General features: G+C 41.7%; 1 protein-coding gene across 4 annotated transcripts in view; it reads right to left on the bottom strand.

Moving 5' to 3' along the window:
* Nucleotides 1-7,278: 7,278 nt before the first annotated feature.
* jag2b (jagged canonical Notch ligand 2b) overlaps nucleotides 7,279-24,259 on the bottom strand; it is a 45,324-nt gene continuing 28,343 nt past the window's right edge. For 2 of the 4 annotated variants that reach the window (XM_073855952.1, XM_073855953.1), the window contains exons 10-26: nucleotides 23,202-23,315; nucleotides 22,853-22,893; nucleotides 22,596-22,778; nucleotides 19,742-19,904; nucleotides 19,468-19,632; nucleotides 16,419-16,532; nucleotides 16,216-16,329; nucleotides 16,007-16,120; nucleotides 15,784-15,900; nucleotides 15,600-15,627; nucleotides 14,784-14,869; nucleotides 14,300-14,413; nucleotides 13,953-14,068; nucleotides 13,613-13,864; nucleotides 13,124-13,255; nucleotides 10,602-10,752; nucleotides 7,279-9,011 (exon numbers count right to left, since the gene is read on the bottom strand). In XM_073855952.1, coding sequence (XP_073712053.1) covers nucleotides 8,503-9,011; nucleotides 10,602-10,752; nucleotides 13,124-13,255; nucleotides 13,613-13,864; nucleotides 13,953-14,068; nucleotides 14,300-14,413; nucleotides 14,784-14,869; nucleotides 15,600-15,627; nucleotides 15,784-15,900; nucleotides 16,007-16,120; nucleotides 16,216-16,329; nucleotides 16,419-16,532; nucleotides 19,468-19,632; nucleotides 19,742-19,904; nucleotides 22,596-22,778; nucleotides 22,853-22,893; nucleotides 23,202-23,315 — 2,513 coding nt within the window. In that variant the 3' untranslated portion in view covers nucleotides 7,279-8,502. The remainder of the gene's footprint in view (nucleotides 9,012-10,601; nucleotides 10,753-13,123; nucleotides 13,256-13,612; nucleotides 13,865-13,952; nucleotides 14,069-14,299; nucleotides 14,414-14,783; nucleotides 14,870-15,599; nucleotides 15,628-15,783; nucleotides 15,901-16,006; nucleotides 16,121-16,215; nucleotides 16,330-16,418; nucleotides 16,533-19,467; nucleotides 19,633-19,741; nucleotides 19,905-22,595; nucleotides 22,779-22,852; nucleotides 22,894-23,201; nucleotides 23,316-24,259) is intronic. The other 2 variants (XM_073855954.1, XM_073855955.1) reach the window with 1 other exon arrangement.

Genomic DNA, 24,259 nt, shown 5'->3' with positions numbered 1-24,259 from the left:
GTTGATGTGTTTGGTCACTTCTAACTTTATCTCTAAATGGTACCATTGAATGAATGGGGCTAAGCTAAATGCTATCGAAGCGTTGCAGCGCACTCCAGCGCTTACGTGCACGCACACAGATGATAGAGGGATGTTTCAACAATTCTTAGTGAAGGTAATAACATATTTTAATATTGAAAATGAGTAGACTATTCCTTTAACAAAGAAAACATTGCATAAGGGTCAGGAAGTCTCTTTCAAGTTCTGTTTGATGTCAATGGCCAATAAACAACAGTGGATATTTGAGACATGAATATGTCATCTTTTGATGTCTCTTTTTTCCCTTAGTTTCTGGTTCACCAGGACAGTGGTCAACAGTTATTCCATCAGAGCTGAGAAAAGCACTATTCGATTGTCAGCTGACTATGAAAATAGGAAGATTTGGCTTCGTGTTCGAGGAAGCAAAGCAGCTCCAAAATCAACAGATCACCACAGTGTGTTCTCGAGGATTAGGGCAGTCGGCTTGCACTCGTCTTCCTTTTTAAATGAAGAATAACAGTTCAACCGGTCCACAATAGCATGTGTAATTTTCCTAACACACTGGGACACAAACTGGGCCAGCCATGTATGTCTGTAAAGTTTAAGTGAGCCAACACAATTGGAGAAAGATCAGATGGTTTGAGAAAAGAACATTTCTGCTCAAAAGAAATGTTCCTGCATTAAAAGATTCTGAAGTGATATGTCAGGTCCTGCAATAGGAGCAATTCTTGATCTTGATGGGGGTGGTGACGCTTGCATGGGGGCTTATGACCTTTATCGTGCTGCCAAAGCCATACCCATGAGACTTTGCCACATAATCCATGCTTTATTGCCGGAATAAAGGCCCCCGGGTGGAGTTCATCTGCTTCATCCCATCTTCATCTTGATGGAAGTGGAATACTCATGCCAGTGAATGATTCATACCATTTGCATAAATAAACTGCAAAACCATAACATTTTTAATGCTAAATGTATAAGCACAGATAAGATTACCGGAATAAGCGCCAGAGAAATATTTATGTTGAAAAGTGGGGTCATTTTGGGGGTAACAAATATAGAATATATACATTTCTTCATATAAGAAGTCATTTCAGAGTAATAAGTATTTTTCACCCAGGTCAATTTAGTTACTCAGTTCAGGGTCTCCTACGTATAAACAAAATTTAACACAAGGTTTTGAAAGGGTTCTTGGCAGTGATGCCATAGAAAATATATTGTTGGTTTTCCAAAGGACCTTTTAAGGAACTCAAATGATATTGGCCGAACGTTCTCGGCGCATAGTATACGTTCATGAAATACTTTCGCTTCAATCCCATCCTCAGGCCATTTACAAATAACAGTTTGTTTGCAGAACACATTAAACATTTATGTCCCTTTTACAGTAAAGTCCTCTAGGTGCATGGAAGAAGAATTGGATGAATGGTGGCACGTGTATTTGTTGGATTTCAATAGGCTTTATGCCCAGCTGCACTACTTCATGAACTTTTCCAGCTCCTTGTTTCCTGTCTGCCATTAATGGACAAACTGATTAATCCAGGTGTGCCTGACCTCAGTAGTCACAACCAAATTATCAGACACAGCTGGAATAATCAGTTTGTCCAAAAATGGCAGACAGGAAACAAGGAGCTGGCTGAAGTTCAGGAAGTAGTGCAGCTGGGCATAAAGCCTATTGTCGAGCTTCCGAGTTTTTTACCTAAAGGACTTTACTCTATATATAAGGATATATTATTGACAGAATTTTTGAGACTTTTGTCTTTTTTCAAAAAAGACAGTGAAGCATTTGTTAAATTGCTATTGTGACTTAAGTCACATTTGTGAATTTAAGCATTTCAATTGCTGACTAATAACCTTTTCATTGACATTAAAGTGAAATGAATGAAGCTAAACATAAGAATAATAATGCTGCTTATTTACAAGAAAACGTGTTAGATGCACTTGAACTCTTCAATTTCTTTCTTACTTTTATATAATCTGTGAAACCATTTCCACAACAGTGAATCTAATGTACAACAGAAAGTCTCTGTGGATATTAAAGGTTCTTTATGGAGCCATATAGCGTGACAACAGTGCAAGGATACTAGTACAATTGATCACAAATCATCTTGGCAACAAGAACTTCCACAGGAAGACCAACAACACTACAGACTTGTCTTACAAGTTCCAACAACCATCTTCTTTTGTAATGGACAGGACATCTGTTCGGCACTACACTGAATTCGACATGAATGCAGTGGGCCCAGCAACTGGTGTACATGGACAAATATGCACCACTACTGTTGAACGGAGGTTAAAATCCCAAAGAGATCAACAAAAAGCATCACATGGTATTGGTGGACAACCCAATACAGCTTTTTACTAGCCATCGCTTGGTTGGGCCTCGATAGCCCTAGTGCAAACCACAGGTCATGAAGATACAATACCTGTTACCCAATTTCTGGAAGTTGCATGTGCATACAAATTCTGAAATTCTTACACGAGATGGTCTAGACTGTTACCGGCAACTGTGTTGATGTAGGGCAGTGACATTACAGTGCTGGCTTCATATAACAGGGTAATCTGAAGCCATACACCCATGTGATGAGTGGAGTCATTTTCTGCTCCCTTGGAGTTTGTTGAAGAACCTTAACAACTCCTCAAAAGCCCAAAGCTTAAACACAATGATGTGCAAGAATGTTAAATATAATCATAATGACATCCCGGATAAAATATAATAGGTTGTTGCTGTCAATCACTGGACAACAGAGACAGACTTGTCTCAATTGAAATCATGCATATTTTTTTGTGGCAGACAAAGATCCTCTAAGATGGGAAAAAAAGACATCCACCTGCATAATTGAACTATTGAAAGTCCAGACAAAAGTCTGTGCATTGCGAGCCAAGGGTTGGCAGTCTCGAAAGTCTATGTGGGCAAGTGTTAAGTGTTACCAAATATAACCTTTTCTCCCAAATAGGAGACATGAAAAGCCAGAAGGAATTGTTATTCAAAGCATATGCTCCGAATTGGTCCATACAGTAAGTGCTGTAAAGGCAAATATTTAATCTACAGATGAATTCTCCAATCTTGCAAAAACCTAACTAACCATGATTCAACAGTTTTGACATTAATTTTTTTTTGATTCAGCACATTTTGAAGGATCTTGTAGCGACCTGCCATATCTTCATACACACATTGTTCAAGTGTTTGAAGTGGAAATGCACTATAATCAGACAAATGGGCAAGTAATGGATTGCACTTAGGGCAAATAAAGATAGAGAAAGGTGGAGTTTCTCTTAAAGACCAAACACAACAGACTGGTGATTGGAAGAGACGGGCGTACCTTTCATTTCGGGTCACGACAGGCAACAAATTGTTTATAAATGCGTGTTGGTCAGGCGTCCTTGACTGCTTAGAAACCCTTTAGGAATGTGCTATCAGCTTTCAGCCACATGCAATAGTCTTGTACAGCAATTTTATAAACTCCATCACACTTGTATTGTAGGTCACTCACGATTGTAAAAATTCAGGCCTGTGAGATTAACCTCGAATTAAAGTCACATTCTTTCTGATCCCATTTTTTAAACACAAGTTAATGTGTAATGTTTCTATAAAAGCATAAATAATACCTGTAAAATGATAAAGCTCAAAGTTGGCTGCCAGGTGATATATTTTCTTTAACAGAATTCGCCTTTCAAAGTCCGGTTTGGACTACAGTCCTCTACTTCCTGCTTTAATGACGTTAGTAGAACAGTTTTTTGACTAACCTCCGCCCCCAGGAATACGTCAGTTGCCAGCTAAGCTAACTTCAAGCTAAGCTGCTATCGATACACAACACACTAAACAAACTACACAATCAGAACTTGTTACGTATTTCTGAAGGAGGGACTTCATTGAACAAGGAAGACATTAGCTCGTTTTGAGGACAGTGAAAACAGTGCTATAGGCTACAGATAAGTAAATTGTGTGAAAAATACTGCATTTTTTACACGTGAAACATGAACACATGCTATTTTGCGCACTGTAAACACAAATCAATCAAAGCTTCAACAACACAGAAAGAACGGGACCTTTAAGATTTCCATACATACAGTAATACAGCTAATCGAAATTTAAACAATGCTGTGTTGTTTATGTAAAATATGAACAAATGCAACCCGGAAGGTTAGCCTACTGGTTCCATCACAAAAAAGCCTATTAATTATTCCCATTTTGGATTATTGCAAAAAATAAGCTAGTTGTTTAACAAAAGTTTACACACTTGACACTTACACGTTTTGTGCAACAAGTTTCTTCACAGATGAAAACAACTTTTATATATTTTGTAATTAAAATACAGATTTTATAGTTTTACTAAACGCATTTACACTACATAAAATTTTTATTTATTAACAAGGGTTAAAGTCACTTACACATTTGTGAAGTTAATCTTCACTTCACAAATGTGTAAGTGTCTTTAACCTAAGGTGGCCATTCGTGCCAGTTCCGCCGGACACGTCCCGAACATGTTTTTGGGTTCGTTCTCCGGAAGTCACGTTGGTCGACCGCATACGTCATCAAGGTTTAATATTTTGGGTTTAATTTCAGAAAAGCAACCGTTACATTTCAAGGTAAGAATGAAACTACAATGATTGTATGTCTTAAAAGAAATAAATCTTAAATTTCTAATGTATTTTAAATGTGATGACGTATGCGGTCGAGCAACGCGACTTCCAGAGAACGAACCCGAAAACATTTTCGGGACGTGTCCGGCGGAACTGGCACGAATGGCCACCCTACTTTAACCTTTGTTAATCAAAGAGCTTATTTTTGGTCTATGGGAAATTAATGGGCTTTCTGGCATAAGAACTAGTGTCTCGCTAACTGGGTTAGCCAACAAAAATACATCATCCCTGCCATAGATATGTATAATAAAGGCTAGATGTGTTACGGTGGAGTCTCTAACGTCATCACCTGGCGGCCATCTTACCTCAGACAGCTCGCTCACTCGTAGCATTGTGTTGCATGTACTTTTTAATGACCATAACTTGATCAATTTTCTACCGATTTTCAAATGGTTTGGTTTCTCACAAACATTATTAACGTGGCTATAATTCTGGATGCTTTATGTTTCATGAAAATTATTCATAAGTATGCAGTGTCATAGGTACATCTTTGATGTTTCTAACAAACCAAACCGTTTGAAAATCGGTAGAAAATTGAGCAAGTTATGGTCACTTAAAGACGGAGTGCACAATGTTTGAAAAACGCTTTGGAAAAGGAGTCGAGCCGACCATAGATATGTATAAAGGCTAGATGGCTCGTCCGCGCTGATGGCCAATTGAGTGGAACGTCCGCAGTTTGGCGGCCATCTTACGACAGGGCGCTCGCTCACTCGTAGCATTGAGTCTTAATGATGCAGGTACTTTTAAATGAGCATAACTTGCTTAATTTTTTACCGATTTCCAAACGGATTGGTTTGTTACAAACGTCAAAGATGTACCTATGACACTGAATACGTATACTAAAAATAAATAAAAAAATCATGAAACATGTTAAAGCATCCAGAATTATAGCCACGTTAATAACGTTTGTAAAAAACCAAACCGTTTGTAAATCCGCCAAGAATTCAGCAAGTTTCGAGCATTTTAGTTGGCGTATGTCACTCACCTTCCGTCCACAGCAGCAGGGAGCAGCACTATGGCAGCACTGACCTAAGATGGCCGCCAAGTGACGACACAGCTGACTCCGCCTTGAGCCATCTAGCCTTTATACATATCTATGGAGCCGACTACCAAAACACACTTGTAGCCAATCAGCAGTAACCGACATCCTTGCCGGGGTTGCGTATGTGTGGGGCGGGTCTTTTAAAAGAAGGTCCAGATTCTATTGGGGTATAGGGGCGTGTTTGTTTAGGTGATTTCAAATATCAACATTGGCTTTCAAACATTATGCACTCCGCCTTGTACCATTAAAACACAATGCTACAAGTGAGCGAGCTGTCTGAGGTAAGATGGCCACCAGGTGCGGATGTCGACCTCCATTAGCCAGCAGCACGGGCGAGACATATAGCCTTTATTATACATATCTATGATCCCTGCGGCACTATATTCCCACTGAAACAGGAAGTTAGGGCATATTGAGTGACTCCTACCCCTTTTAAAAATAGCCAATAGAGTTTAGTTTACCTCATCTGAAATCTGAGGTAAAGCTGATGAAAAGTGCAGAACAATTATTCCGTATTGCCACAAGTGAGAGTTTTGAATGTTTTATATATTTTAGACGCAGTGGTAGGCAACGTCGGTCCTGGAGTGCCAATGTCCTGCAGATGTTAGCTCCAACCCTGATAAAACCTCACCTACCTGTAGTTTTCAGGTGACTCTTGATTAGTTGTTCAGGCGTGCTTGATTAGAGCTAAACTCTGTAGGATATCGGCCCTTCCAGGATCGACGTTGCCTACCACCACTTTAGAGTGTTATATATATATATATATATATATATATATATATAGTTTATAGATATCCTTAAATCCAACTTATTCATACTAAATATTCATGAGGACTTGCCAAATTGTTTATTGTAGCAACAGTAAGAGTTTTGAAGTCCATGCAAAATCCATGCTAAATTCTTAAAGCTTTATAAATTACTCAGATTTGCATTTTTTACTCATTGGTATGTCAAAGCATTCTAGTTATATAATATAGTCACTTAAGTACTACTGTATGTTTACAGGTTGAGCTTACAGCCTGTCGTCGGCTATGTACCCAAATGGCACTGGCACTCACGTTTCTCATCTTATTACAGAATTGTCTTTCTTCGGTTTTCCTGTTTCATTTCTAAAAATTTCATTCCTATTTCCCCTCACTTTACTTCCATGACCAGAGTTCAGTTACAGCATCAGAGACACCTTCACCCAACACTGCAGTATCCTGAGTGATGTGAAACATGACTCCAGTACTCTATCCCATTAGACTCAGTTACTTACGAACAAAACCATAACAAAGTCACTGCATCATCATAAGTGTCCTCATAAAACATTCAGACCAGATGAAGCCACGAAAAACCACCATCCATTGGCCAGCCAGCAGTCAGCCGAGAACAGGAGACCTATTACCATTGGCTTTCTGTCAGTGACATCATCATCACTGGAATCAAGATTTCCTGTATTGATCTGGAGTTGTCCTCACCTCTGGCGGTGGAAAGCTTTTTTTATTGGTAATATGATATGATAAAATAAGACTTGCTCCAAACTCAAATGTGCTCAGAGAAGCGGCTGTTTCAGTACTAAATATACGAGCACACAGTGGTTTTCTTGAGCATGTTGTTATAAAATGCTTTAATAAATAGTTTGATTTATTTCTAAGAACAAACATAAATTCCACTAAATGAACCAAATAACTTTTTTCCATAGCAATTCTTCTGTACAAAAAAGACTTTGACAACAAGTCGTGACGTTTTACAGGTTTTCTTTGATCAGCAAGAGGACCGGTGTGGAAAGGGAACAGGGATTTTTTAAGGAGGCGAACACACACGCCACAATACAGCACACAATCTTACAAGTGTCTGGTAAAGTGAAAACAAACCCAAGAACATAATAGGATGAGATCTTTGATTATATTTCTGTTCTGACTTTTTGGGACGCTGCAAACATATTACAAAATCTGCCATATCAACTGGCATAAATAAAAGGAATGGTGTAAAAAAAAATCAAAAACAGTAATAATCATAATAATTTCAATCATAATTATAATAATAATAATAATAATAATAATAAAAAAGTGACTTAAGTTACTAAATTCAAATATACACAGCGACTCATTTATTATATACACATATTTACAGATTTCTTGTCTTTGTTTAAACAAATACCTTGATGGTGATATGGGAGCTGCTCTTAAGACCAGCCTCTCCACTTTTTGTAGTGATCTATGGGGTCTACCGCGTCGGTAGGACCCCGAAACCGAGGGGCTTGTCTGAAGGCACTTGCGACCAACTCAAAATACTGCAATCCGTTTTTAAAGAGCATTCAGCCAAGACAACAGAAATGACAGAAAAAACAAGGCCACTTTATAGGCACTGTAGTCCTCCTCGTGGACGACGAGCTCGGTAAGGCAGGCGTAGAAGGAGATTTGAACGGGGCGAACGGAGACCCCCAAAGCCAGTGTCTGCCCCGTACAGGGTGTGCACCGAAACTGGGCCACTCGCAACAAAACAAAACCACAACCATTTGTAAACAACGAAAAAGTCTTAATATGGTTTCTCCCTCGAGTTCCTCAGAGTTTCTCAGTCCTGCTCTTAAATCCAGCAGTAGTTTCCAAAAACAAAGCAAGGCTTCTCCCTGCCTCCTTATAAAGAAATAAAAATTTGCTTCTTCTGTACATAAAAAATTAAATCAAAGAAAGATATTTGCCACTTTACCATTCAGCCTGAAAATCTCAATGTTTAAAATAAAAATAACAAATGGGAAAAAGTCTTTGCTTGTTTCTGAGATGGCCTTGGTCTCCAGATTCTGCTCTGTCCACTGCAGGAGCTCATACGCAGTGCTCTTTGTGCTCTTGGCCGGTGGCGTTATTGACATTATTACAGTTTTTCTCCTTTGGGACGAAGCCTGTCCAGTAGTGCGTTTTGAGGGACGGGCTGCCTGCGCTGCTCCGCGAGGTGCAGATCAGCTCGTTGTTGGTCTGCGCTGCAGCCTTAGAGTACTTTTGGATGGGACGCTTGCCCCCCTCCAATTCACACCACCCCTCCGTGAGCTCCAGCTCTTCCTCCTCCATCTCCTCCTCGTCCTCCCCGCTGTTGCAGGTCCGATCCGGGGAGCCCATGAGCTTGGCGCGCTCGTACTGCGCGTCCCGGTTGTCTTTGTGCTGCGGCCGCGTCACCGGCCGAAGTGGTTCCCACTGGTTGTTGACGCTTTCCTCGACGGAGACGCGCTCACGCCTCTCGCGCTCTTTTCGCCGCTTGCGGGTCCACCAGACGCAGACGATGATGCAGAACACCCAGAGCACGCACAGGACCACACACAGAATGGGCACCAGGTAGTCTGTGTGGAAGGAAAACCCAAGTCAGACATTTACAGACCTGAAAAATATGCACTATATGTATGCAACAGTATGTACCGTATTTTCTGGACTATAAGTCGCATCAGTAAAAAATGCGTTTTGAAAAAAAAAAACATACAAGTCGCACGGGACTATACGTCGCGTTTATTTCCTAATGATTTCACAAAATCCAAGCCGAAAAACAGACATTTAATCTGGAAAGGCAAGTAAAGGGGGTCGCGCAGCACCGCGTCGCATCTAGGTCAACTCGGAATTATCGTACACCTTAAGTGCACATTAAATAGCGCGAGCTTATTCAGATAGCATCTACTTCAAAATGCAAAATATACGTTAGCAGCCAATGTTAATCCTTAATGATTTGGGACAAATATGATGTTATTTAATGTTAAACTATGTGAGTGGCGCGACAGGGATTTAAGCAACTTCCTGAGTCGTAGCTGGGCGCCGCCACCTGTCGGCGCCGGTGTGTGTATACTCATAGAAAACAATGTGTTCGATTTTTTTAGAACGGCGCGGCGCTGAGCTGTACGTCCCCCTTTATTCAACTAAACAATAGCACAGAACAGCAGGCTGAATAGGTGTCCATACATATTAAAGTAACGTAACATACCTGGAAGGCTGAATAGGCTAAATTAACACGACAAACCAAATCAAGTTCAAAAAGGTCCTGACGTCATTCCGCATCACTGAATCCATTTAATTACATAAATACAGGAGCAGCATAGAGGAGACTCTCGCGGCTGTGGACGGTAATGGTTTCTCTTGGTTCATATTACTCTAAATAAGTCGCACCTGACTATAAGTTCCACTACCTGCCAAACTATGAAAAAAGTGTCACTTATAGTCCAGAAAATACGGTATGCAGTATGCACTATATACATAATCTGATGAGCAATACATTATGGCATACATGGTTTGTTTGTTTAACGCCATTCCAGCTTCCATGGCTATATTCATGCCGAGAATTGGTTAATCCATACACACATCTTAGGGAAGGGGCAATTTGGCATCTCCAATTTCTAACCTGCATGTTTTTGGCCTGTGGTAGATAACCAGAGGACCCGGGGTAAACCCACGCTAAAGAAAGGCCACCCGACCTTGCCGGGGCTCGACCCGGATATTTTCTTGCTGTGAGGCAACAGTGCTACCACCTGAGCCACTCGATTATGGCACATATTAAACCTATTTTTCAAAAAGCCCTTTCCTATTGTCAACGTCTAGAAAAAATATGGCCAGAATTTTAACCCAGCCTCACTTAAAACAGATTTAAAAGATATTGAATTATTGCCATCTTTAAATGATAAAAGAGCAAATGGGCTTGTTACTACAACCTAGTATTTCTAATACTGTTTTTATATAGTCACAACTTAAGGAGGCAAGTTTGCCTACAACAGTTTCAGACATCATTATTTTAAATGAGTCCCAGCATTCTCTTTAACACCCGCTGCAGTGTGTCATTGGACTGTCACAGGTTTATGGCCTTCTGCTGGGTCCAGTGTGTCTGTCAGACTGTCGCTAATTGGTGGAGGTTGGGAACTGGCAGTAGGTCGGGGGATGAAGGCTTTACTCACCCACTGGTTGGGACATGACCGGCATCTCCACTTTGACCTCGATGACGGCGAGCATGACAGTGCTGTTGTGCCGTCTGGACAGCGTGCTGACTATGGCGCTGGCAGCCTCTTGGATCCGACTGTGGTCCGGCTGATCATCCTGTTGGAACGACTGCAGGACAGACAAATAAAGATTCAATACATATATAGATATATTTGTTTATATATAACATCATTACAGCATCTACACTGCAAAAAAAATCAATTTTTTTTTGGTATTCTTGTCTTGTTTTTTTTTAGTAAAAATATCTAAAAATTCTTAAATTAAGATGCTTTTTCTTGATGAGCAAAACGACCCTAGAAAATAAGTCTAGTTTTTAGACCAAAAATATCCAATTTAAGTGATTTTGTGCATAAAACAATTTTTCTTAAACACTAAATTCAAGAAAAATTCAAGAAAAATTTGCTTACCCCATTGGTAGATTTTTTTTGCTTGTTTTATGCACAAAATCACTTAAATTTCATATTTTTGGTCTAAAAACCAGACATATTTTCTAGGGTCGTTTTGCTCATCAAGAAAAAGCATCTTAAAGGTGCAGTGTGTAATTTTTAGAAGGATCGCTTGATAAAAATGCAAAATAATATACAAAACTATATTATCAGTGGTGTATAAAGACCTTTTAAAAGAACTGTTATGTTTTTATAACCTTAGAATGAGACGTTTTTATCTACAAACACCGAGGGTCCCCTTACATAGAAGTCGCCATTTTGTGCCGCCATGTTTCTACTTTTTTACTAAGTTGTCTCTGACGATGAAATGTTTGTCCGGTGGTGGCTATCGTAGCTTCTTTATGCATTTCAAAAGCGAGGGTTGGGCAGTGGACTGAGCCGTTGGTTGCAATTCGCAACCTCACCACTAGATGCCGCAAAAATTTACACACTGCACCTTTAATTTAAGAATTTTTTGATATTTTTACCGAAAAACAAGACAGTGAGAAGAACTGGTTAATCCATACACACTTGTTGAGGGAGGGGCAATTTGGCATCTCCAATTTACCTAACCTGCTTTTTTGGCATGTGGAAGGAAGCCGGAGTACCAAGAGAAAACCTACGCTGACACAGGGAGTACATGCAAACTGCACACAAAAAGGCCACCTTACCCAGCCGTGGCTCGAACCGAGGACCTTCTTGCTTTGAGGCAACAGTGCTACCCACGGAGCCACATATATTATATTGTCTATATGCAAAATTTCATTTTTTAATGGGACAATAAAAGAATGTTCTGCACCTTTACAGAAAAATCGATTCAAATAATCAAGGTTTTCAGGAGGGACCTCTGAAAAATCTTATCCCATATAAAATGTTTCTGCATTTTGACTTTGGCAAATAATGCGACTTTGTTGTTGCCTTGCAAACATTCATTATGAATTGAGACCTTTCTGGGTAGAATAACAGTGTGAATAACAGTATCCTATACTGTGTGTAAAAAGACAAATCAATACGGTGAATCAGATTACATGCTCAGAAGCGCCACAGCACAGACCTTCGCCCCCCCCCCCCAAAAAAAAATATATATACAGAACATTACATTAAATCAAAAACGTGTCCATATTAATTGGTGTCACGACCAACAACTGTACACAAAACAACGAGATCTCAAATCCGTCCATATCACAATAATAACCATGCTCACGCATTATTCAGATGGGATTAGTTTTGAATAAAACATGTTTGGTGATTCATCAGGAAAGTGAAAGGAATCTTAAGGAAAAGTAGTTGTTTATGCATTGCTTCAATTCATACTATAATCATTTCAAGCCTTCTCTGTTTTCAACATGCAAAAACCTGTAGCCGTTCAAAGCTCCTGCCTACAGGTTCCATTTTAATGAGTCAGGCCTGGCATTTAAACACCAACCTTCAGTCAGTGACTTGTTACGACAGATTTAACCAACCTGACCCAACAGTACACTTGGTAGGTAATCACTACTCGACACACGCGTTCACTTAACTTGACAAAATCTTCCCATTGTTAAGTTGTTTTATTCACTACACAACGTGAGCATCGGTGAAATGTTTTGCTAATGCCTTGGCTTATCCGATTGTGCAAGCTAAAGACAAAAGTGTATATCCTAAAGCTACATCCAAGATGTGCTGGAGCCGGTTTCAGCATTCGCTGTGTGGGTGGAGGGAATGCTGCAATGCAGTACGGCCCGCTGCTGGCCAGTCAACTGAATCTTATTACAACATAATGGGTTGGTTTGAAGAGGAGGCCGGTTGGCATCGCTCTGGGCGTCCGGGCATTTCAAGGAACCGTGCTAGACTCGGTGAGGAAATCAAATTTGCATCCATTAACAGATTTGTGCAATGACTATCCAGGACCCCTGTGGTTTTGACTTTCTATTTCTCGGATAATAGATCTTAGGAGCCACGCACACCGCTGCGTGCAGGGTAGAGACGCGTGGAGGATTCATGAATATGAAATGTGAGGGATAGAAAGCTCTCTCTAGGTGAGCCATAAATGCACAAAGCAGGTGTATACTTACGATGGCAACTTCTACCGCATCCTGGTTTTTGTAGGAGAGGTCGCAGAGAACCAGCATGGCGTGATCTTTCGCTAGGCTCCGCGTGGAGGGCATGTACCTGAGCTCAGAGCAGACGTTCTCCACTGTCGTTCCCTAGTAAACATATTGAAAGAGGAAGTCTTACATGAAGGCACTATCAAAGACAGCTAAAATATTTTTGGATGTGATGCCTATAGTTATCATGGTATCAGATTAGCTAAAATTCTTCTTTCATAATGCTTTTAGACATACAGTACGATCGCAATACAATATTACTATCCAAATACCCCTATTTTTTAAGCATGGTGCCATGCTTTTTAGGACATGTATTGGTTACGTATACAATGGTAATACCGGGGACACCGGGGCGAGAGCTTGGAGTACTATAGTATGACCATCTGATACCATCGTTGTACCACGACACCACCACTGTGCCTTTTTGTAGGGTGTAAGTCGACCCAAAATACTCACTGTAGGTAGTTTGTCCCTGTTGAATATAAGGGTGATGCGAGCACAGCTTTTGTCCAGATACACTGTATTGGGCTCACATTTGGTTTGTATGGTTGGGGGGGCTTCGGGGCTGGAACAGAACCCCCATTGGTGGCAGGGGGGAGAGAGGCAAGTGAGGAAGTTGTGCTCCATGCATTCGCGACCTCCGGGGCAAGAGTGAAGCTCTCGCCCTGGCGTCCCCGGTAAGAGGCACGGGCGGCGACCACACACCACCTGAGGAACGCAAAGAACCACATCAATACAAACTTATGCACCTTTTGAGAAACTAATAGTGTACATGCACATCCGTTCACACACTTACCTTCGTGCACTCTACTTTGCCGTTGACACATTGACAAGTGTTGCATTCTTCCTCCCAACGGCTGCCGTGCGGAAACTGGAGTCCGGCATAGTGACACGTCTTCCCGATGCCAATGACTGCGGCACAACACAAACACCGTAAGACCAGCGCCAACGCTAATTTAAGAGCAGATATCAATTCGGTCTGGAATGATCTTAGTTCACATGACGCAAGGTCAGGGCTGCTACACAGATGCCGCATGCTTGCCATTGCTTCAGCTCATGGGAACCATATTAAGGAACCTCTTCAAAATCGTCAAGCTTATAGGGATCAACTATGTTTATTATATAACTTCTTTAGCTTCTTACACTCCTGGCATCGAGGTCCGGTACGGCCAAGCGGGCAGACACATCGAAAGGCATTGATTTCATCCACACAGGTAGCACCGTATGCGCAGGGCGAGGACTGGCACTCGTCAATGTCTGGTGAGACAAAAGAGAACATTTGCATCGATACAGCTGCTGTCGCCCGTGATCAAACTGTTGGGAAAGTTACAAATGTGACTTGAAATCAATAACATTTGAGCCTTTTCTCAGGGATTGATTGTGTTCCCATGGTTGCACCTCGGAAAATGAGGCCGGGGAAATGCATGGAATCCTTAAAGACTATTTTCTATGTAAGAGCTATCAATGGAAACAAGAGACAAGAGGAATTTTTCCACCGGTTGAATAATTTATCTCTTCTGTTTGCGAGTGAGGGCTAACCTTTGACCCCAGAGGAGGTCAAAGGGCACGGGATGCTCGGTAATCCACTGGCACCTTTATACTACATACCCCCCCACAAAATACTTACTGATTCGGCAGTCGGGTCCGGCAAATCCAGGGGCGCATTCGCAGCGGAACCAGTTCACACCGTCCACGCAAATTCCCCCGTTGTAGCTGTGGGGAGATGAGAGAAGAATGAGGTCACTCAACACAGGACACCTTTGAGATAATACTTCCAATGTACATGCTTAAAAGAAAAAAAGGAAAAAGGGGGAAGGGCAATAAGAGGAAAGACGGCGAGATAGAGACGAAAAAGGATGCAAGAGGGTTAAAAAGCCTCATTCCGTTTATCAATACCAGAACCTTTCAGATGCAAATCCCCCCGCTGCTTCCTTGCTGTGATGCCCAACCCCTACTCCCACCCCACCTCCCAAATCCCTTGCTCTCAGGTCAGCAATGAAAAAAAGCAAGGGGACCAAGAAGGCTGGGAGAAAAAGAACCTGCCCATCCCCTCCGCCCCTGCACCGTTGGGGGTTCTCTTCTAGGGCCATGAGCTGTATTTTGTTCCCCATTAATACCAGCCGGGGGTCTCCCTAGCTGTTGGATTTTGGGGTGATTTATGGAAATCTTCTCATGTCTTTTCAACTAGAGTCCCCCTAAAAACCCTCACTGCGACCGCCTAACCCTCGGTGTATCCGCTCGGGAGAGAATGGGGGTTAGTGGGGTGGCACTGGGGTGGAACAACAGGGTGGAATCGGGCAGAAAGCCACATTAGAAGGGTCATTCCTAGCCGTCTATGTTGTACAGCGAAGGGGAGGGTTAGTACAGAGAAGACAACAGATTTACCAGCAGCCCTGGGCGGCATTGAGTAAACAAGAGAGGAGAGTCAAACAATGATTCTTACCAGGGGTGAGGGTTGCAGTCATTGGTGTCTGCGAGGAATAAAAAGATTTAAAAAAGGAGAAAGAAGCACGTCAGTCAGCATTCGACAATTGTGTATTGAATTTATGTAAACTAGCCATTTTAGTTGGAAGATATCTGCGTTCCAACAGTATGCAGACAGGAAGTATAAATGGGAAATGACTCACTCTGAGCGCAGGTGGGACCTTCCCATCCATCTTTGCAGATGCAGGTAAACGTGTCTCCGCCACCCACGCACGTTCCTCCATTCAGACAGGGGCTGGATGCACAGGTGTTGTTCTTTGCTGCATTACAGTACAGACAAGAAAAGATATAGTAACTGAGAATACCTGTAATCCAGGAGCACTTCCATAGATCAAATTTGAATGAGACTGGTGGAGGTCTGCTTACCCGTGTTGCACGCACTTCCCCCCCATCCAGGTGTGCAGGAGCAGCGGAAGCTGTCTCCGTGGTCATAACAAGTCCCTCCATTATTGCAAGTGCTGGCATCACACTGACTTTCACCTGTATAGACATAATAAAGTATTAGTTCACTAATTGAGCTACAGGTACACACTATAGTAGCCATAAACAGTTCAACGGTCAGGACATAAACTCACGTGAATGGCAGGTCTTGCCCTTCCATCCGTTGGCACATTCACAGTAAAAGTCATTGACCAGGTCCACACAGTGTCCGCCGTTCTTACAAGGGCTCCGACCGCACTCGTTTACATCTAAGCACAGGGATGGACACAAGTAAAAACGTTAAAAAAGAGAAAAAGTGAAGAGGAAGAGATGAGGAGGGTGAAGATGAGACACTCACTGAGGTTGCAGAGATTTCCCTCCCAGCCGTCTGGACAGAAGCACTGGAAGGAATTGATGCCATCGATGCAGGTACCTCCGTTGTGACATGGGCTGCTCGCGCAGTCGTTAACATCTGGTTATGTAACATGAAAGATATGAGCTTCTTTAATTCGTCATCAAAAAGGCAAAGAGGTATATATTAGGCCCTGTAACTGTTCACAATGTTAATCAAGTTTTGCTTTCACTAGGTCATTTTACATGAAAATAAATGTAATACGAAAGTGATACAATAAAAAACCCTGAATGTACGAAATTAGACAGCTTTGCGTGTTGTTCAGATTCTTATATATTTTCAAAAACGTTCTAGTGCGCTATTTGCGCAGTATACTGTTAGAAATTAAAACACAACTATTCATGAATATCAGTCATGTGACCTTTAACGTCATTCCAGTTGCCTGACGCCATCTTGAGTACCTACCGAGTACCAGTAGGCTACTGACAAGCATTGGCTAGCTTGCTACAATTTACGGATTTCTTACCTTTTACTGTCTATGATTTTTACGGATACGGGAAATGGCTACGAAAGACAACATTTTGCACCTTGACTGTCACGAAAAGAAATGCTACTTTAAAAAAATATCTTGGTTAGGTTGTGATGCCTACTCGATCCCTAATGCGTTTTTCCAGCCACTGTCTGCTGCTACCGAACTACCACTATTTTTACAACACTAAGAAGGCACGACACAACATGAAACTTTGCTCGAAGTATCACCTGGATCTCTACACATGAACGCGAGCATTGAGAACATTGTTTGTGTACACAGAGTTTACTAAAATAAAGGTTTTGAACAACTTACTTTGGCTATTTTGCCAGACATAAAGAATTAATGAATCTTATATGAGGCTCCTTTTTCAACTAGAAGGTCAATATTGTTTTTCACTTGTGACATAACAACGAATTATCCGTGCATTTATATTGAACTATGCTTTAGGAGCTATCCATCTTTAATCTCCTCCCTCCTTACGTCGCATTCGGAGATCGATACATCTTGACTGGCAAGATGGCGGCGAGCAGACGCCAAAACAACCAAAGTCAGTTGTTCAAAACCTTCTTTTTAGTAAACTCTTGTGTACACAAAAATGTTCTCAATGCTTGAGTTCACGTGTAGGGACACAGGTGATACTTCGAGCAAAGTATCATGTTGTGTCGAGCCTTCTTAGTGTTGTAAAAATAGCGATTTTGATGCTCACAACATATTGAAGGCATAGCTTCTACAGTTGTGTTCAAAATTATTCAACCCCCCAATGCTGTTAAGGGTTTTAGGGAATTTAGTGTACATTTGTAATTGTATTCAGAATGAAATCCTACAATGACTTCTTAAAGAACCATATGCAACTAAAATGACATCAATTGGTTTTGTAATATAGTAGTAAATGTATCTTTTGTGAATTCTTCATTGACACAATTATTCAACCCCTTAAAGAACTACCACTCTGAAGAACAGAGGTTCATTGAAGTGTTTTCAATCAGGTATTGAAAACACCTATGGATGACAGGGAACAGCAATAAAGCCTAATAAGCACCAATTAGGCAGCTTTAAAATGACTGTGATACTCAACTCCTTCTAAACATTTACTGGTGTGGTTACAAACATGGTGAAGTCAAAAGAATGGTCCAGGAAGACAAGAGAAGAGGTGATTAATCTTCACAGGAAGGGCAATGGCTATAAGAAGATTGCAAAGATGTTAAACATACCAAGAGACACCATAGGAAGCATCATTCGCAAATTCAAGGCAAAGGGCACTGTTGAAACGCTTCCTGGTCGTGGCAGAAAAAAGATGCTAACTGCGACTGCTGTGCGCTATCTGAAGCGTAGAGTGGAAAAATGTCCCCGTGTGACTGCTGAGGAACTGAGAAAAGATTTGTCAGATGTGGGTACTGAAGTTTCTGCTCAGACAATACGGCGCACCCTGCGTACTGAAGGCCTCCATGCCAGAACTCCCAGGCGCACCCCCTTGCTGTATCCAAAGAATAAGAAGAGTCGACTGCATGATGCCAAAAGTCATGTGGACAAACCACAGAAGTTTTGGGATAGTGTTCTGTGGAAAATTAGAACTGTTTGGGCCCATGGATCAACGCTATGTTTGGAGGAGGAAAAACAAGGCCTATGAAGAAAAGAACACCTTGCCTACTGTGAAGCATGGTGGGGGGTCAATCATGATTTGGGGGTGTTTTGCTTCTGCAGGTACAGGGAAACTTCAGCGTGTGCAAAGTACCATGAATTCTCTTCAGTACCAGGAGATATTGGATGACAATGTGTTGCAGTCCGTCACAAACCTGAGGCTTGGGAGACGTTGGACCTTTCAACAGGACAATGATCCCAAGCATACCTCCAAATCCACTAGAGCATGGTTGCAGAAAAAAGGCTGGAACATTTTGAAGTGGCCATCGCAGTCACCAGACTTAAATCCGATTGAGAACCTCTGGTGGGACTTAAAGAAAGCAGTTGCAGTGCGCAAGCCTAAGAATGTGACTGAACTGGAGGCTTTTGCCCATGATGAATGGGCGAAGATACCCGTAGATCGCTGCAAGACACTTGTGTCAAGCTATGCTTCACATTTAAAAGCTGTTTTAACTGTAAAAGGATGTTGTACTAAGTACTAAGATTGAATGTCACTTGGGGGTTGAATAAAACTGATAATGATGTGAGCACAGAAAAGACATTTGTGGTTATTTCATTATAAATGTTATGTTATATTTGTCTGACCTACACATGCCTCTTTGATGTAATTGTAAGCAGGATGACTGAATGATCAAAATCAAAGTCAAACCGGCCAAAACAATCAATTTCAGTTGGGGTTGAATAATTTTGAACACAACTGTAGTTCTTTTGCAACCACTTCAGGTACTCAAAATGGCGGAAGACAAGTTTAAGATGTGAGTGACGTCAGCTGATATTCATGAATAGGAAAAAGTCTTGACAAACTATTAATGGGTGAGTAGTGAACCATCAAAAATACACAATATAGTGTGATGGGGAAACGAGTAAACAAAAAAAATGACGTACTCTCATGGCAGTAGGTTCCAGTGAAACCGGGCTCACACGTGCAGGTGAAGTTGCCGCCAGGCTGGCTGAAACAGCGCCCGTGAGGACCACAAACATTAGACCTGATGCGTTGCACACCTCCATCAGAACTGTTACTCGCCACAGCAATAGTACAGCTGTCAATCACTGCGAGTGAGGGAACACAAGCATATGTAAACAAATATCTGACTAAAATATAGGAAATAAACCTACAAGTTACCCAATCTTTGCTGGTGACAAACAGAAAATGAAGTACCCTGGCAAGGGGCGGTCTTGCAGTTGTCCTTGCGGTTTTCACATGTCTTGCCTTCGTAATCTTCAAGACAGGCACAGTAGAAATCACCCGGCAAGCTGTAGCACGATGCTTTATTCTGACACGGGTTCGGCTCACAGGGGTTCGAGTGAGTAAGAGTCTCCACCTAAAAAACAGGAGAAAAACAAGAGAGGGAGATTCAGTAAGTGAATGAGCATCAGGTTTTTAAATCCAATCCTCTTAAACTATAGAGATAAACAGTAAGGTAAAGCTGTGGAAGGCTCATTTAAGCCTACAGCTAAAGAAGACAACACCATTACTGTATACTCACTCAAGAGACCAATCAAAACAAACTGCGCCGCTAAATTTAGCCCATCCTTCCTCTCTTACCGAGCATATTCAACTGGGACAAGGAACACTTTTGCACATCTATTTTTTTCCTCTGCCTTGAGTTGGCCTTGTTCCTCTAAATATGTTTAAAATTGAATCTTTCAGAAAATCTATTACATTCCTCTAATATGTTAACCTTAAATGATTTATTCAATAGTAAAAATGTCTAAATAATAACTTTTTAAATGAATAAAAAGTATTAGCCTAACCCCGGATTTCCACCGACTGCGGAACGGCTGCAGATCGGCTGCGCTGCGTTACGGCTCCGCACTCCGCCGTCCGCCAATACCCACCGGATCCGTATTTGTTGCAGAGCGGCTGCGTGCTGAAGTGACGAGGACCCGTGAGTTCTCGCAAATTCACAAAGATCGCGCGATATCTAGTTCTGTCTCCGCCCATTATGACGTTGAATTATGACGTTATTACAAACCAGCCCAGATCACAACACGAGATCTCGCTAATTCAGGTATGATCACGCGATAAAGTCATGGCTCCGCCCTGCGGAGCTGTCCGGCATCCGTCAAAAATAGAAGCTCTGCGTATTTGTGCCGGAGGGCTGCGGATGGCCAGAGCTGTGACGGATTCGGAACGCAGTCAGTGGAAATACACACATTGACTTGAATGGAAACCGATTGACTCCGCCGCCGTTCCGCAGCGGATCCGCAGTCGGTGGAAATTGAGGGTCACAATTCAGTATAATGTATATTGTAAAAAAAATCCTAATTAAAACCTGTTGGTCCAAAGTGATTTCACATTTTGCATACAAATTTTGCCATATATATTTTTTGTTACATGTAATAATGTCATTATATAGTGTGGTGGTTATAAAAGAATTTGGGAATTGCATTACTTTTGTGACAAAAATGTATCAAGTCAAGGCATTATTATAAAACTTGATAAGATTACACAATTTGTGATTTTAAAACGGGGGATCCCAAAATCTTCATAAATGGGTTTTGTCTGCTAAACCTATTATGACCAAAATTATTTTCAAAATTTTGTTTAATTCAATTACTTATTTGAATCACAATACATGATCTATTTTGGTCTTGTTTCAGTAGTGTTATTACATAAAACACCTGTTTCCATAATGCCCACAAATTCAAGTTGGCATCTTTAGCTTTCCGTGACCTCCTCAGTGCTCACAGTTCCCATTTTTCCCCAAATGCCTCTTTTGGCAAATCTCAGGGAGCTTAAACAATCCACCATGTCAGGTCTTAGCTCGGATCGTAACACTGCCCTCCACAGATCCTCTCTGGGCATGTCTGCCAATTTATTTATTTAAATATTGTATAAATACACGCTGTATATACAGACAGCAATCTTATCCACAGGATGTGATACAAATTTTTTTTCCAGATACCAGAGCTACTAAATCCCCATTTGTTGCAGGACTAATACATCAATATGTGTCAACAAATAATTTAAAAATGCCAATATTTTGATTCAGAAGAAAACATTTCCATTCGATCTTGCATTGGTGAAGTTGCGGACAGCATTCTAAAGCATCTAAAATTGGTTGATCACAAACCCATTTTAGTTACTTTTAAGTCTAAATGAATTTGATCTGATCTTAGGTCAAAGCATGTAGGATTATTTGTGAGAACTGTACAACTAAAAACAACTTTAACAGATCAAAAGCTTCTCTTGTAAAGTCTACAGTCTTCAGTAGACTGCAGACAGTATTGTCTTATGTAAGATTGTGGCATGCCAGGCATGAATATAATGTTTAAAAAAAAAAATCAAGGCCTTCTTTTCCCGGGCTGAATTGTGGGCAGGCGGCCAAGATGCCAAAAGAAGCGTTGCCTCATTCACTACAACTTATTTTTAGTCTGCATGGTAAACAGAGACTGGCTCAGGACCAGCGTCCAGTACCTCTGTGGAAGTCCATCTTTAGCCTGCCGCTGGACTAACGCTGGCTGCAGACCAGCGACAACAGCAATAATGGCCACATGAAGGCAAGAAAAAATACCACCGCCCTCCACCCAAACCCTGCTCTGGTTACCCTGGCGCACCTGTGGCCGAATAACAAGCTTGATCTGCCTTACACCAGGGCTTTAAAAACACATGCACGTAATGGCGAGAGGGGGCGGATGGGTTGAAGACTAATTTAGTCGTGACAATGAGGAATGAGATGTGGGAAAGTATGAATGGAGAAGTCACACTGTAGTAAACCAACGGCTGAATTCTGGGAAAAATCTGGACTAAAAATGGCCTTCCGGATAGTGCATGTATTCTCATACATTGAGTTACAGTCATACCGGCGTTACAAAGATACAAGTACACTAGGGGCACATAAGCAGAATCAAAAATGTGATTTGATTTTGAAGAAGTTAAAAACATTCAGTTCATTTTCTGTTTTCTGTTAATGGGAGGGTAAAATAATACCAAAAAGGTTGGAAAAGAAAACTCTAAAATGGAAATACGGGCCAAAATTGGTAACCAGAAAAACAGCAAAGATTCTTACCTCACAGAGCATCCCTGCAAAGTTTGACTGGCATTCGCACACAAAGCTGTCTAAAACCACATGACAACGGCCTCCGTTCTGGCACGGCCCGCTGGCACACTTGTTCCTTGAGACTTCACAGTGTAAGCCCACAAAGCCCGGAGGACACTGACAGTGGTAACCTCCGTGTACCAGCTCCATGCAAAATGAAACTTATTTAATAACACAATTAATTGAGATGTTAAAGCAAACTTAAAATTTTGAGACTGTACCATGCACGTTGCTCCATTCTGGCACTGTCCATGGCAGCCATTTAAATCTGAAATCAGGGGCAAAATAAATCAGACAATTAATCAATGGCTAAGTGGAAGAACAGCGTTCAAGACGTGCTATTAATTGGAATTAGATAAGCTTGGTAAGTGTGCTGAAGGTGAAAAGGTTAGTTTAATCAACACAAAGTAGAGCTACAGCCAATGAGGACGATATCCCAGCATGCAACAGCAGGTTAAGCCTAAGACGAAATACACAGTGTACAGAAGCCCACAGGATATCCAAAGAGGAAACCTAGGTGACCTATATAGATTATGTGCTTGAAGATGGAGAAGAGGAGCATGAGAAGATACTGACTGATGTCACAGTTCTGTCCGGCCCATCCTTGAAAGCAGTCACAGTGATATCCACCAATCATGTTTTTGCAAGAGTGAGCATTTACACAAGGCTTCCCCACACATTCATTTGCATCTGTGAAAGTGAGGGAGAGAGATTTTTGTAGAGGATTCGCTCAATTCTGGAGGGTTGGGAGAAGAAGAGCGGCGAGCGAGAGATAGCAGGAGAGGGGCAGAGAAACCTGAGCTCTTGCTTTGTAACCCCACCACCATTAAGCCCATTGAAAAGTCGGCTTGAAATTCTAACGGTCACACTGATGCCAGTTCGCTTCACTTCCGTGTGCTGATCAATTACAGCTAAACCCTGGACGTGCTGCTAAAAGCATCTCCATTAGCTGATGGGAGATAACTATTGATATTTTACTACAATGATATTCTAATACAAACAATTACTGGCATTGGTACCAAAAAGAGACAAGCGAGTAAAACATGCTGATGTCACTTAATCGCTAAATTATCACGAATATTAATACAGTAAACTATCACCCACCAACCCTAATCTGACCACAGCAGGTGACAACTCGCGGCCTACGGCTCTTACGACTTTGCCATGACAAAACCCGCCGCTTATTAGGCGTTTAAAAATTCATCAGGGGCCCCTACTGAGGTGCGCTCAGCTCCCCTGCGCACCTGTCCTCTGGGAAACACGACACTCCACCGTGCCCAGGCCTGGTTCTTGCGGATGAAACCCAAGCTGGAGGCTAATGTTCGAAGCGCAAGATGAGCAGCCCGACTCCTGTTCCCACCCCACGCTTGTTTACAGGTCACAATCCACTTCCTTTCACATTAATCACTTCCCTTGACCAGAGCTGAGCTCTACTTTGACCAGAAGGATGGTGGAAAAACAACACACCAATACTGTGGCACCTGCAATGTCGGAGATGGGCCATCCAATCTAGCTGTATATACAGGTCTAAGGCAAAAACTACATGTTTCATACGCATACGCAGTTGCTGACACTACCAGCTTCAAACCACATGCAATGTGCATGCTTCATTTGCATCAATCACACAAAATATA

The sequence above is a fragment of the Misgurnus anguillicaudatus genome, chromosome 18 (assembly GCF_027580225.2).
Source record: "Misgurnus anguillicaudatus chromosome 18, ASM2758022v2, whole genome shotgun sequence".
In the NCBI taxonomy this organism is placed as follows: Eukaryota; Metazoa; Chordata; class Actinopteri; order Cypriniformes; family Cobitidae; genus Misgurnus; species Misgurnus anguillicaudatus.
Note: the sequence above shows the minus strand (reverse complement) of the source record. Positions and strands in the feature narration are given on the sequence as shown.